General features: G+C 51.7%; 1 protein-coding gene across 1 annotated transcript; it reads right to left on the bottom strand.

Moving 5' to 3' along the window:
• Positions 1–1,132: 1,132 nt before the first annotated feature.
• On the bottom strand, positions 1,133–11,522 carry IGFBP4 (insulin-like growth factor binding protein 4). The gene is made up of 4 exons (XM_006832590.1): positions 10,867–11,522; positions 3,891–4,048; positions 2,947–3,081; positions 1,133–1,267 (listed from the first exon to the last, which is right to left on the bottom strand). The coding sequence occupies exons 1-4, from the start codon at positions 11,213–11,215 to the stop codon at positions 1,133–1,135; spliced, it is 777 nt and encodes a 258-aa protein (XP_006832653.1). The 5' UTR covers positions 11,216–11,522.
• Between the last annotated feature and the right edge of the window lie 3,575 nt (positions 11,523–15,097).

The raw sequence follows: 15,097 nt of genomic DNA, 5'->3' as shown, positions 1-15,097 counted from the left end.
TGACGAGACATTTTTTGGTTTTGTTCTGTTTTGTTAAAAAAAAGAAGAAGAAAAAGAAAAGAAAGACATTCCAACTAGAAGGAACCTAAATCTCCTTCCATACAATCAAGCCAGAAAATGCCCAGGGAAGAAGTGTGGTGGGGAAGGGTGTGCAGGGAAAAGAGGGGAGGGAGGGAGGCAGAGCCACGGGTGGGAACCACCGGAAGGAGAGTCATTTGGTGACTCCATGGCTGTGACCACAAATGGGCCAGAGAGCAGGACCCCATGATTCCCTCATCCCCCTGCTTTGTGGGGTCTCTACTCCATTATGCACATTCAGTCTGATCTGATGGTGAACTCTTCCCTCCAACCCTAACTGCTCAGAGATGAGCCTCATCTCCCTGGTCCTCTGTCCTCTTCTTCAGATCCTCTTCTTTCCCCCTCCCCAAGCTCTCAGCTGCCAAGCAACCAAATAGATGGCACCCCACCTTGACCTAAAGGTGTGCTTATCTGTGCAGGTCCTTACCCCTGGAGAGGCCTGGGGAAGGAGAGAAGGGAAGCCCAACAGGCCTTAGCTTTGGATGTGGGTCTGGGTCTCATAACCACTGAACCACCTGCTAGCCCTATAGCCCCTCCCCTCTGACTAGACTGAGGCGGAGCCATGGCCTAAATTCATATCTACCTACTCTTGTGATTCTGGAATACAGGCTTCCTCCCACAAGCCTGCAGTCACCTTATAGGAGTGGCCCCCACATGCCCAAATCAGGAAATCAGAATAAGAGCCCCCAGGACTGAAAACTAGAGCTGGCATGTAGTATGTGGCCAATAAATGTTTTTAGATAGCTGGCTGGCAGGCTGAATAAATGAATGAATGAGTGCAAGATTAATTTGGAAACACAATAGGTCTCCTTATTTCCACTCTTAGACCTCTCCAGCTACCTAAGCCCAAAGAGGGCACCCCCTGGCTCTGGCTCACTCCAAGGGCACACTCATGCCCCGAAACACACACATGCACACACACACATACCCCGAGGGAAATTTTCTAGGCCAGAGGCAGAGCCAGGACTAAGACCCAGGCTCTAGGTCAGCTCTGCAGCCTCCAGGGGACAGGGGTAGCAGGGGGGCACTGAGCTCCCTGCCTGCTGACAGGGCTTCACTTGCGGAAGCTGTCAGCCAACTGGTGGCAGTCCAGCTCCCCCTTCGGCTCCAGGCCTCCCGGAAGCTTCACCCCCGTCTTCCGGTCCACACACCAACACTTGCCACGCTGTCCATCCAGGGCCGGGTGGCACTGTCAAGACAAGAATATTAGTGGTCAGTTCCCAGGCAGAAAAAGAGATATCCAAGCAGCCTGCCTCAATCCCAGACCAGTTTCCAAGGCAAATATCTGTTCCATGACGGCGTATGAGGGCTGCGATTCCTTCTGGATTATGAGTTCCCTGAGCTCGCTGTAGTAAAGAGAAGTTGGCCGAGAAAGGAAGATCCAGACAGTTTCTGGAAGAAGGACCCTCAGAGGGTTCTGCAGCCCAGCTTGAGGAGATGCAGCTGGATTTGGAAACCCAGGGTTCAGTTTTGAGCAACTTCAAGTATGTGTTCTGATTGGGTTTGGGAGATTCAGAATGGGATTACAGTTAAGAGCAAGGGGATCCAAGTTGAGTTAAGGTTAGGATCAGGATCAGAGTTGCAGTTGACCTGGGAATTAGTACTAGAACTTGAGTTGGGTGAGAAGTAGAGTGTAGGTCATAAATAGAGTTAGGGTAAAGACTGAGGTCAAGTCAGAACAACTGACTTTATTGGACTAACACTTGGAATTAGAAGAGGTAGGGGGCAAAAGTGAATTTCAAAATCAATGTTAGAGTTGGAATGAAGATTGGATTCAGGGAGAAACTTGGTCTGGGGATAGTCACGTGTCAGAATTTTCACTGGGATAAAAATCGGGATAAGCATAAAACTGATGTTGAGCTAAAGGTTGGAGACAGGCTCAGCATTGGTTCTGGGGGTCCTCTCCATTTCTCTACTGATTGTATACCACCTTCTCATGCCAACGTGGGATGTGCAGATGCAGAGGCAGTCTTTCTCCTCCTCCCAGCTAACCCAGTGGCAGCTCACTTAGAGGATTTGTCTGTAGGGCATGGAAGGGACAGTGGGGGGCGGGGGGGTCTATGAACACAAAGACCTAGAGAAGGACATCTGAGTCAGGGCTCCCCAGGCCATATCCTGCACAGGACACCTCAGAATCCTGCCTAGATGTGCCATCCCCTCAGGTGGGCCCAATCCTGAAAGATCAGAGAGACAGTTGGAGCCGGCCAACCTTACTGAACATTCCAGGCTCATGGAAGCCTTTCAGGGAGCCCAGTGCAACAAGCTTATCAGTAAATATGGACAATCCTGCCTTCATGTCTTTTCATGGTTGCCTCCTTCCTCTACTTCCACCCCAAATCCCTGTCTCCTTCTATTAGCTCTGCCTTCACCTTCTCCTTACTGGGAGTCCCCCCAGGTGATTTTGCTGCTTAGTTTGGGCAGACCAAGGTTCCTCTCTGATTTCTCATAACTTGGCCCTTCCATTCCATGATAAAACCTCAACTATTCATAAGAACCAAGTAGGGTGAGTGAGAGCAGGGAGAGCCAGAAGAGCTAAGGTCTACACCACAGATGGTGTGTCTAAAGGTGGTGGAAACAGCACTAGATGGGGAGGCAGGCTGGTAAGTTCTAGCCCCAGATCTACTCTTAATTAACTCACTCTGTGATTCTTCCTCTCTCGGGACCTCCGAAGCCTTTGAAATGAGTGGGTGGACAAAATGAGCTAAGGTTCTGAAGCTGGTGTAGGATTTGGGGACGGCTCAAGGGGTTAGGTTTGGATTGGGTAGGTTCCCACTTCCTAAGATCTCCATCCCGGACTACCCTGTATAAAGGCCAAGAAAGTCCCTGGAGCTGAGGCTGGGGCCGGGCCAGTAGGAGAGGGAAACCTACCTGCTTTGGATGGAAGTTGCCATTGCGGTCGCAGTTGGGGATGGGGATAATGTAGAGGTCCTCGTGGGTGCGGCTCTGTGAGGCAGCCAACCGTTCCAGGGCTCTATGCAGCTCACTCTGACAGGAGCCCTGGGGCTTGGGGAAAGAATGAAAGTTCTCAGCAGGAGAAAGACTAAAGGTCCAGACCTGGGGGTCAGAGCTAAATGGGGATTGAAGGTCCTGACAGGAGGGCCAAGGTCTGGAGGCTTGGCAGGGCCCAGGGAGGTGAAGGGAGAGACTTGGAGTCAGAGGACACTGACAGGAAGGACAGAAGGACATTGAGGAGAACGTCTTGAGCCAAAGAGCTCAAGGAGAAGCACAAAGTGATGGGGGCCTGGTGAGGAGAGAAAGGAACTACGAGAAACCCATGAAGAAGGACAGGCAAGGGGTGATTTCTAAACCAGTTGTTGTTGTTGTTAAGTGTCCTCAAGTTGGTTCTGACCATAATAGACCAAATAATACAACTGACAACTAAGACGCAGGAGGAATCCCTCAGAAACACCCACCAGAAAGGACATTAGCCAGGCCCTGAAGCAAGTTCCTAAGGTCCCCTGCTATGGCCAGTATTAACCATTTAGTTACTGGGAATTTGGGGCTGGGGGATCCAAAAGAAGGGCCAAGAAACACCAGGGGGCTCTGGCAAGAGTGATTTACCAACCAGTACAGAAATATGTTAGTATTTAACTCTTGGTTCAGCTGGACCAAAGTATATAACTGACGAGCAGAAAGAAATTCCAAGGAAAGGAATGAAGACCTTCCCTGGGCCCTGATGATCCACATAGAAACATCTCACATAGATACCTAAAGCAGGTTTGCTGAATAAGCATCGTTTGGGTCTGGCGAGGTGTGGAAGAGTGCACAGACCTCCCTCTGCACATGCATGCTCATGGGTCAGAGGTCCTTACCACAGGCCGCACGTCCTCCCGGGCAGGCCCGATGATTTTCATCTTGCCCCCATTAGTGTTCCGGTCTCGCATTTTAGCGAAATGCTTCTGTAGGCACCGGCGGTCATGGGCACTGCAAGGGCTGAAGCTGTTGTTGGGGTGGTCACCCTCATCCTTGTCTGTAGGCGGAGAGAGGTCAGCAACCAGAGAAGGACAAAGCATTATACCATCATCCAGACCCCATTATCTCGGGGAACCTACAGTCTAGCACTCCCCATGACCTCCCCACTCCTTTGGATCCCCTCAGAATATTCTTCTTGGAGACCTTGACTTGTCGTCCCTCCCCCCATCCATTTCAGCCCTCAGATGAGTCACCAGCTGCAGCTGCCCAGACGCCAGGAGGGTCCCCTGGGCCCTGCAGGGAGGTCTAAGGCAGGCAGGTCCACTCCCCCACCAGATCTTAGATCTCATCCCTCTCTCCACTCTGTTCCTCCCACCATCCCCTTCTCTGTCTGCTCTCTCTTCCTGTCTCCTTCCTGCTCTTTTCAGTGTCTGGCTAAGCTAGCCAGGGTATCCCCAGAACTGTCGGCTCTGCTGACCCCCTTCCAGATGGCCAGCATCAGAGTTTCCATGAGTGATGTGAAATCTGGCCCACAGGCTCTCCCCATTGGCTGGGTAGGAGAAAAGAAGAGGGAGTGGGGGTGTATGTCTGTGTGAGAGGGCTCATTCTGTGCCGCCCCGGGACCAAGACACTCTCCCTGGTTTCTCTGCCATAGACTCCATGTCTGTTGCTCAGAGCCACTAGGGATTGGGGGTGAGGAGGGATGCTCGTCCCTTCCCTGGGATCTCCTGAAGGCTGTATCTGAACAAAAACCATCTGGAGCCCCAGAATTGTAACTGCCACTCCTCCCTCCAGGCAGCTTAAGCCAAATACAGGGCTGAGCCGGAGAAAGAGGTTGGAACACCTCTCTGCAGATCAGAACCACCTCTGAAATGCTCGGTTTTGGCAGCTCGATGCCGGCCTGAGTGCAAAGCCCCTGCCAGCACTCCAGATGTTGGCAGGCAGACAGGAGGTTACATCTGGTTTGCGTCAGGATTTTTCCTGAGGAGTTAGCAGGTTCCTCCACACGTGGCAACAGTCCCAGAGCCGCCTCTGGGTCAAATGGTATTTTTCTGCCTGGCCAAAGCTAAGGGGGTTACTTCTCTTTTTTATTCTCCTAGTTTTGGGGGTGTGGATAAAGAGAAATGTGGCAAGAAGCAATCTAGATGCTCAGAAAGTCTTCCTCAAGATTCCACATCACAGGTTATTTATAAAATTGAGTCACTAAGAATGGGAAGAAGGCTTTGTCACCAGTGGAGAGCTGGCTTAGAAAGAGAAATCAACGGCAAAGAATATATGGAGCAGATAGATGTAATCATTCCTGCTGGATATTTACCAGCCTCCCTCAGAAAGGATCCAGTCCACAGATGCTATCAAGTTCCTAAGGGTCAACCAAGGAGAAGATACTATAGAAAGAACTCTCAGAAAGAGGGTGGCAAAAAAAAGGGGCGGATAACCTTCATAAGGTCAGAAGTGTCCCATAGGGACCCTGGGAAGATGGCCCTCACAGAAAAGACCTGGGTTTCACATTCTTTTCTACAAACCTTCCCAAGGGGGCTCTCTGGCCAAAAAGACCCAGGCTGATCACTAACTTCCACACACCCCAATTTGCATCAAGTCATGAGGCTTGGGGGTCAGGTCAGTGCTTCAGGGATGTAGGCAGAGGCTGGAGGAGGGAGAGAAAGGGGAACTGTAAACCTAACGAATTAGAACCAAGTCTTGTAACGACAGGGACTGTGCCCGAGATGTGAACAAAGGCCCCACCATTTCACCAGGGGAGGACTGGAGGAGGCCACCAGGACACGTATGCAATAGCCCAACAACTAGCTTTAGGAGGGGCATCCTTAGACTCTGGAGAGGTTTTGTTGTATTTGTGCTTTCCTTTAATGACCACAAGGACAACACTACTTTGCACAGTGACACTTGTTCTGAGTAAATGGGCAGAATGTTCTTGGGTTCAAAGAGTGACAGAAGAATTTTATAGCAAATAGGGCTGCCTTGGGAGGTAGAGCACGCCCCCTAAACGTGTGGAGCATCAGAGGGGTATCTTCGTGTTGTTGTTTGTAAGTGCCATCAAGCCAGTTCCGACTCACAGCGACTGCGTATAGGGTTTCTGAGGAGTGGCTGGTGGGTTTGAACCACTGATCCTATGGTTAGCATTCCACACCAGTCCTCCAGAATCTAATGAGAGCTGGACTTTCACAACAATGTTTCCAATGTTGCAGGTCTGAGTGCAAACTTTCAGGAAATTATTCATGGATATTTGAGTTTATCCCCTTAGTTACTGCTCATTGTTAGTTGCAGTCAGGTCGGCCCCCAACTCATGGACACACCCCATGCACAATGAGATTGAACCATCTGATCTATAGGATTTACACTGGCTGAATTTGGGAAGTATATTACCAGGTCTTTCTTCCTAGTCTCTCTAACTTAGAAGGTAAACATGAAAGAGAAAACTTGGGTCCACTTACTGAAACCTCGAGTTGTGTGGGTCACAGGTTGAGCCTGGAAGCATAGCTATGTTCTTATGTTGGTATGGTCCTATGTCTATCTACCAAGTTTTACCAGTTGCAGTTCCAACACATGACGTTCCTGTGTGTATCAGAGTAGAACTGTATTATCTGGGAAAGGCTGAGTGGCCAGTCTGCCTGACATTTCCCTTCTTGGTTTCCTCAGTAAGATAAATCAATTTATCCCTAGCTCGTGTCTACCCTTAAAGTAAAACACATCAGCAAAAGAGAGCGGATGCCTTACTTGCTCTCCTGAGTCCCCTCAGATAGGCTGGGACTCGAATGGCACAAAAATACAAACACTCATGTATCCAGACCCTCATACCCTCAGGCACACTGACCCTGGTAGGACACAGTGACCTCACCAGTCCCCCTGCACCCTGCCTTATTGACGTTCCATTTAATCTGTAACTTTTCCTTACCCAGCCTTACTTAACTGGCAGAATGAGGATCCGCCCCAGGATCCACCCCTTGGCACTCTTTGGGTCATAGCCTTGAGTCACTTAAAAATGTTAACTTTCCTCCTCCACAGCTGGCTGAACACTTGCTGCTACCCTGTAGCAGTCACCTGGTGCTACTCACCCAGGCAGTGCCCTCTGGAAAAAATCCCAACCCCTGTGGGCTTTCTGAGCAGGAGTTGGAGTTGAGCCTGTCCCCCTGGAAGATGCAACTTCTGAACACCTTGTTTGAGAGGTGGGCTTCCAAGGTTGTTGTTGTTGTTAAGTGCCATCAAGTCGGTTCTGACTCATAGTGACCCTGTATAGGGTTTCTGAGAAGCATCTGGTAGGTTTGAACTGCAGACCTCGTGGTTCGCAGTCCAGTGCTGATCCTACAGCGCCACACCAGGAGTCAAAGGGCTTCTAAGATAGACCAGGTCATTTCTCCCAGACCCTTGCTTTGAGCTAGACCAAGTGATAGCCAGCCACCAGGGCAACAACAGAGAAAGGGAAGGAGGCCAAAGAGAGACGAGGCTTCATAGCTTTGCAACACCAGTTGCAAAATTCCTGGTTAAAAAAACTGGAGAATTTTCATCTTTTCTGCTGCCTAATCTTTTCCCCATGGTTCCTCCTCAACCCCAGCCCTGCTCTCCAGAAACACCAGGTTAAGGCTATGAGTTAGGTGGGCCCAGCCACCCAGACACAGACTTTTCAGCCACAATCTAGGGGTCACCCATCTGTCCAGCAAGAAAGGTCTTTTCCTTTTTCCTTGGACTCTGGCTGGAGAAACCAAAATCACCTGTGTTGAAGAGCAGGCCCAAAGGGTGTCCCCCTCACTGATACACCATGTTGCTGGCCTCAGATTAAGGAGTCAGAGAAGGAAAGCAAGCCTGTCTTTCCCATGCTTACCATATCAAAAGTCACCAAAGTCCACCCACCTTTCCCAGCTCCTCTGAATGGCCCGTGGTCCTCATCATTGCTCTCACTTACTGAGCTCCTACTCCATCCAGGCCAGACACACCAACCCTGTGAAGCAGGTCCTGCTATCATCCCATTTTACAGTTGAGAAATGAAACTGGACTGGATGGAGCAGAGGGCGGCAAGACTTCTCTCTGCAGTTCCTATGTCTTTGAAGGGAAAGCCTCCTCATATTCAAGGTATCAAAAATTCTGGCTCCGCCAATACTAAAGGGAAAAATGTCAAGCAGCCATGCTCCTCCTTCCAGCCTCCCCCAGGGTACAGAATTTCTGGGAAGGCCTTGTTCCCATGACATGACTAGATTCCCAGCAGTGAAGTAGGGGAGACAATATTTGCTGCGCCGACTAAAAATTAACCTGACCTGTATGTTTCCTAAACCTGTCCCAGAGGGACCCAGACCACAGTTAAGGAACTCCCTAGTCCAAGCTCTATGTCCACTCTGAGGTTCCATGAGTTGAGGGTCAGCACCACTGATGCAGAATTTGTGGAATTCTGACACACACGTTCCACCCCCCTCACCTCCACTGACTCAACTGTGTTAATCCTCAATCTGGCAACTGGCTTAGGATGCTGGGGATATCAGGGCCATTGATGGTGGTATGAGCTGGAGAGAGAAAGGACGGACCTGCCACTGAGGCAAATCAGAGGCAGCTGGATCATACTGGGCCAAAGGAGGAGAGACGCCAAGTGGCTACCTTTCCACACATCACCAGCTTCAAAACAATCGTGAAAGAGCATGCTACCCTCTGCCAAACTATTCCCTCAACAGGAGAGCGTAATCTTGGGCTAGGAGGGACAGTGGCCTGTCAACAATGAAAGGCTAAAGAGGACAGAAGGGATAGGGCAGAGACCCTGCAAGGTCTAGGGGGCGCTATGTGGCCCAGGCTGTGGCAGGGAACACTCTGGTGCTGACCAGGCAAGAAGAGTGCATGGGCAGATCTTGCACCGTTGCTACCTAGCTCCTCCAGGTTCCATCAGGCTCCCTCCGTGCCCCACCCATCTACATCCACTGCATGAGTGGAGGGCAAGGCAAGGAAGGAAGGAGGTGTTGTTAGAGATCTGGGCTTTGTAATCCTAAGAGAACCTAAAGACACCTGCATTTCTAGGTGTACATGGTGTCCACGGGGCAATCACAAACTGTGGGTGTCATGCCCTCCAAAAACTTCTGGGAATCAGATTTTCCTCCACTGCAGGATGGGGTACTCCTGGGTACAGCTGGGGACGAAGGGGTGCCCAAGACCCTCTGAGGGCTCTTCTGACCCAGGTTTAAGTTGGTAAGAGAAAAGGAGTCTAGCAGCCATCCTTATCTGGTGGAGACTGGAGATACACGGGGAAAGTAAGTCCAACCCTCCCTCCTTTCCTCCCTCCCTTCCTCCCTCCCTCCCAGTTTGGTCTGGTACCAGAGACCCTCCTCTCCCACTGGCACTGATACCTCTGCCCCAAGATCAGCAACTTACTCCCTCAAAAGACCCCTCCTAGATATGCTGTGCCAGGCTGGCATTTCTCCTAGAAGGTTTTCTGCTGACCCATCCCAGGGGCAGGAAGGGCAGAAAGGGCAAAGAGGCCCGGGGCCCAGACCCCTGGGGTCTACCTCCTTCCTGTTTTCCCTGCATCCTGCTCTCCTCCAGCTAACAAGCTGCAGAGGATTGAGGAAGTGGAGCGGTCTGGGACCCAGGGCAGGAAGCTTGGGCCAGAGTCCCAGCATCCGGCCTGTAACAATGGAAGCTTCAAGCCCCAGGAAAAGAGACAGACACAAGACAGGCACCGGAGAGAGCAAAACAGAGACAGAGGGAGGACAAGAAACAGAGGTGGAGACACAGAAAGGCAGACAGTGGGAAAGATTCTGAAAGTAACAGAAAGAGACAAACTAAAACAGAAAGAAAAATAGTGACAGAGACACAGAGACAGAAAAGTGAGAGAAGCAGGGGGGACAAAAACAGAAACAGAATAAGATGGCGAAAGAAATCAGCTGAAAATGGAATGAAGATATTGAGGAGAAGAGAATTTGAGAATATTACTAGTGCAACTAGAGGTTGAGAGACAAAACAAGAAAGAACAAAACAATAAAAGAAAAAAGGAAAGAGACTGAGAAAGATTATAAAGAGAGATTAAGAGGTTCGCTGAGAAATGGAAAAAGATAACATGTAAGAATAAGATTAGATCAAAGAACCTTCTCTCTCTCTCTTTCTCTCTCTCTCTACCTCTATCTCTCTCCCCACTCCCTTTCCCTTTGACTCCCTCTCTGCCACTCCCTCCCCATATCCCACTCTCTCTCCCTGCCCCTCTCTCTCTCTGTCTTTATCTTTGTTTCCCCTCTTCTCTATTCTACAGCTATGAGCTGGGAGCCAAGACTAGCTTCTCTTCTGCCGCCTAGAATTGCACCTGCCACCAGAAAGGCAGAGGTGTCCAGGTCGGGCAAAAAGACCCCTGTCTTCCCAGCACTTTGGAGAAAGGCCACTCTGCGGTGCTTTTAATTTGCACAGCCCACTCTACCCTACCTCAATGTCAAGAGTCAGGCCCTAGCTCCTCAGGTCTCTGAGGTTTTCCCTGCAGTCAGAGCGAGGAGGTCCTTGCATTGGGAACAGAAGGCTGCCATCCTGCCACCCCATCCTCTAGTTGTCTGGCCCTAGACCACTGACCTGCAGGCATCTGGCTGGACCAGGTCACTTAATTCTCCACTCTGGCACCAGCAGCCAAGTCTACCACTGACTCCACACTTGCTTCTCAAACAAGCATCCCTGGGATGTTTGAGATGAAAGGATGGGACAGAGTCCCACTGGAGGGTGGCAACAGGCTGCTAGACACTCGGTGGTAGTTTCTTTGACTGAGCCTGCCCCATACCACTCGTACCTACCCTTCCCCTCAACTCACAAGGGATTTGAAAGGGTCTCCCAGGCCAGCCGCGGAATGGGGAAAAGACTACTGGAAGGGGAGCGCACTATGGTAGGCCTGGGTGGGCAGGGGGCCCTTACCGGAGGGCTGCAGACTTTCCTGGATGGCCTCGATCTCTGCTAGCTCCATGCACATGCCTTGCCCATGCATCAGCGTGTGCAGGGGTTTCTCCACCCCGCGGGGCGGGTAGCAGCGCAGGCCCGAGCCGCAGCGGGGGGTGTATACCCCGCAGGGCATCCCCTTGCCCAGGGCACAAGTGGCGCAACAGCCGCAGCCGGGCTCCCGCACCAGCTCCTCGCAACCCACGGGGGGGCGGCAGCGCGCCAGCTTCTCCTCGGAACAGGGCGGGCAGTGAATGGCTTCGTCGCCCAGGCTCGGCCCGGGCCCGGCGGCCAGCAGCAGGGCGGCCACGAGGCAGAGGGGCAGCATGGTCGGGCGAGGATCGGGTGCGGACGCGGGGTGCGGGTGAGGGGTGCGGGCACGCGAGCTGGCGACAGGGGGATACTCAGCGGCCGCGCCCGGCGCGCCTGGAGGACCCGACCTGGAGGGCGCGGGGAGACTGGGCGGCCCGGCTGGTGGACAGGGACAGCCTAGGAAGTTAGCAGGCGGGCTGGAGCGTAGCTAGCCTGGCGGACGAAGCGCTGCGCCGCATCCTCGGCTCGGTCAAGGCGGCAGGCGGCGGGGTGGGGGGGGCAAGGGGTTGAGCTGCTGCCCGAGACCAGCTCCCCCGGACTTTATACCGGCCCCTGGCCACACCCCCAGCGCCTTCCCAGAGGTGGGGGAGTCCTGGAAAGGGAGGGGGAGAGAAGAGGCGGCCGTTAGGGGGAGGGGGTGCTGTCCTGAGTCCCCGGCGCCAAGGCCGCAGCTACAATATCTGAAAGTCCCTTATTGCCGAAGAAGGAAGCGGCGCAATTTGGAAGCCGTGTCGAACGCCCAGAGTGGCTCTTAACCGGAGCCCGGGAAGGAAGAGAGAGGGAAGCGAACCGATTGATCCTTGGCCCCCTTCCCCGACCTTAGAGGACTCTTCCTGGCCTCCACCAAGCCACCCACAGTTCCCTGCGCTGAGAACGAGACCTAGTGCTGACTCCTGGCTTGGCTAACTCAGTCTTTCCTCAGAGTCTTCTCCGCTCGACCCCTGTTCTTCCAGGCTCGACCCCTGGAGACCGCGAGGGGAAAAGTCAGGGAGAAGACTACAGGCCCACAGCGAGGGGTACTGAAAGCCTAGGGACCCTAAGATGTTAATAGACTTAGCTGTACTTCACCATTTCTTTCCACTTCCCCTCCCAAACCATCTCCATCTCCCCAGAACTAAAGTCCTGGCCCACACCCTGTCTTCCCTAAGATAGAATGGACCCAGTTGCCTAGGAGGGAGGTGTCAGACCCCTCCCTCCTTCCTGGTTGTTTGTCTACTGCCCAGACCCACTCCCGGAGCGACATTGGCTCAGGAAGCTGGCCATTCCGTGTACCAGTTGCACGCTGACAACTCCAGGGAGCAGCTTCCTCTTGTGGTTGGAGACTGAGCTAGTCATGGCTGCAGTTTTCCAGCAGATGGCAGCCAAGAGTTTGAGGAAGAGGTGACTTTTTCCAATTCCAATGGTGTGACTTCTTGAGCTGGTGTTGGGACTGGCTGGCCCTTCTGTGTGATCCCTCTTGTGTCTTTATACCTTAATATTCCACCTTCATTGCTGCTGGGATTGGGAGGGGCCCTAGATAGCCTTTTGAGCTGGGACCCATCTCCTAGATTCCTTCTCAAAAGCAATTGCCAATGAGTGTCAGAGTAGAACTCCAGGGTTTCCAATGACTGATTTTTCTGAAGGGCTTTCTTCCAACTTCCTCCCAAGTCCTGCTAATACTCACTCTTCCTCCCCAATAAAGGCTTCTGCTATCCTAGAGCTGAATTCACAGTAAGGGTACCTGTTCAGCTTTAATTGGCACCCCAATATGGAGGTTTTTTTGTTTGTTTGGTGGTGTTGTAGGATAAGTGCAGAACAACAAGGTTGGTTTGAATCACAAGATTAGTGGTTCAAACTCGCCAGCCACTCCTTGGAAGCCCAAGAGTGGGTTGCTATGAGTCGGAATGGACTCTATAGCACTTAACAACAACAACAGAAAACTACAGTACGGCCAGGCTGAATGAAGTAAGACCCCTTCCTACTTCCTCTCCCTGAATAGGAATCTTTCAGCCTCACAGGGCTGGGCCACCCCCCCTGATCCTCTCCAAAAGTGCAGATTGATGGAGAGATTGGAGGGAGACCAGGACCTCTGCAGACAAAAATTTTAAATTGCAAACTGACGGCACCTACTGGCAACCATCAAGATTGCAGAGAGCCAAAGGGACTGGATTCTGGGAGTCTCTCCATCCCATTTCACAGATAGACTGGAATCCGTTAGTCCCATCTGCCTTGAAGCAGTCCCTGGGGGAAGCCTAGCTTTCCCCGGATTCAGAAACTTGCCTCCCTCCTTCATCATCGTTTGTCACCAACTCATCGAGCAAACTTGGACAGTGCCTTCCCGGAGCTTGAATGTCTCCAACTATAAAATGAAGCCCTTGCAAATAAAATGGGACAAGGATCTGATTCCAAAGCCAGACTTGTCCCCCAAACAGTAAACCTGGGAAGGAAGGCAAGCAGGGGATGCAGCAGGCTGAGAGATCTGACTAGGGCAAGTGTCAGTCAGTGTGGGAAGTCTGGACAGATTTCCAGGTGAAACTGAGGCCCACCTCTCTACCCCAGCCTCTCCCCCAGTCTCTGGGGTCCTTTACCTCCCTCTTCTCTTTGTCTGAGATAATTCCAGGGAGACAGGGTAAGGAAGAAGATCTTCCACATGCAACGTGCATTTACTGAACAGTAAAGTCTGTGAAAGCTGGGACCTGTGTAAGGCAGAAACCTGTCAGAAACAGGAAACTCAAATTGTTTCCATTAATAAAGAGCAAGAGAAAAGTAATAAGACAGCACCTTGTCAAAGGCAGAACAGGTGTGAGACCCAGAAAAACGAGGCAATCCCATCAAATTCTGCCCCCCCCCCCCCGGAATGATGTCGCTGGATAAGTGAAGGAAGGCCTTCCAGGAGCTCAGTGCCTAGCTGAGGGGAGACAAGGATGTCAGTAAAGTAAGTTCAAGTATTATGCAGGTTCCCTGGAAGACATTTATATGGGTCTGAGTCCAGATGGCACAATGAGTTAAATGCTGAGCTGCTGACTGCATGTAGATAATTTGAACCCACCAGCCACTCTTCAGGAGAAAGATGTGACTGTCTGTTTCCATAAATATTCATAGGCTCGGAAACCCTTTATAGATAGGATTACATGAGTTGGAACCGGCTTCATGGTAGTGAGTTTAGTGGGGACCCAGAAACACAAAATTCAGTTCTACATCCACCCAAGGTCACTGAGGAAGTGACCTCCAGCCAATAGTCTCCCATGCTTCAGCCTGACCTCAATCCAAATCCCAACCCTGCTGCTGTATTCACTGGAGAACCTCGAGTTATTTAAGCTATCTGGGGTCCAGTTTTGCCATCTGTACAATGGGGGAGATACATTGAATTGTAAAGGCCTTTCCAGCTCAGGCAGCCTGGAAACCCCTGATGTGTGTCTGCGTGGTCCAAAGCTCCATGCTGGTGTGGTTCCTTCCCTCCAACACATCTCCTTTCCCTCATGAACTGAAGCCTGCATAGGAGACAGCCAGGTGAATGGTGCTGGTCCCTGGGAGAGCTCTGTCACCATGCAGAGGTGATGAGACTCACCCAAGGACACACAGCTAGACTTGTGCCAAATATATTTTCTGCCTGCTATGGACTTGGCCCCTGCAGTACGCTGCCTCTCCTGCCAGAGCCATCACCAGTCAGTCATGGGCTCATGATGCAAGGTGGGGGTTGGGGGAGAAAAAGAAGGTACCAACTTGGAGAATCTATCCAGAGGACCTGCAAAAGTAGAGCCACATCAGAGACATGGAGCAAAGAGAGTCAGATGTCAGGGTGGGGAGATTGTTTACCTCATCTTCCCCCTGACACCTGCTGGATCAAAGAGCAGAGTACCTGATTGCCAAGGTGCCTCTTGGCCTGACAGATCAGCAGGTCAGAGTCAGAGCAAAACCGCAGCCTTTCCTCACCCTCCCTGGAACGTCTCCAGTCCTGCCTCCTGCTCCACAAGCCCTGGGGAACAGAGTGCTCTCTACCCCTTAAGAAACCCAAAGACATTATACCAAGGGACCTCCAAACCCAGAGAGACCCCAAAAAGGCCTCTAAGCTCAGAAAGACTACACAGAGAGGTTCTCAGACTCAATAAGACCCCAGAAAGCGGAGCCAGGAATCAAC

Source organism: Chrysochloris asiatica, unplaced genomic scaffold (assembly GCF_000296735.1).
Source record: "Chrysochloris asiatica unplaced genomic scaffold, ChrAsi1.0 scaffold00007, whole genome shotgun sequence".
In the NCBI taxonomy this organism is placed as follows: Eukaryota; Metazoa; Chordata; class Mammalia; order Afrosoricida; family Chrysochloridae; genus Chrysochloris; species Chrysochloris asiatica.
This window is presented reverse-complemented; position numbering and strand designations above follow the sequence as displayed.

Coding starts and splice junctions, on each gene's coding strand:
- IGFBP4 (XM_006832590.1), bottom strand. CDS start 11,215: ATGCTGCCCCTCTGCCTCGTGGCCGCCCTGCTGCTGGCCGCCGGGCCC. Junction 4,049..10,866: donor GGAAAGTCTGCAGCCCTCCG/GTAAGGGCCCCC, acceptor CTCCGCCTACAG/ACAAGGATGAGGGTGACCAC. Junction 1,268..2,946: donor GCAACTTCCATCCAAAGCAG/GTAGGTTTCCCT, acceptor TTGTCTTGACAG/TGCCACCCGGCCCTGGATGG.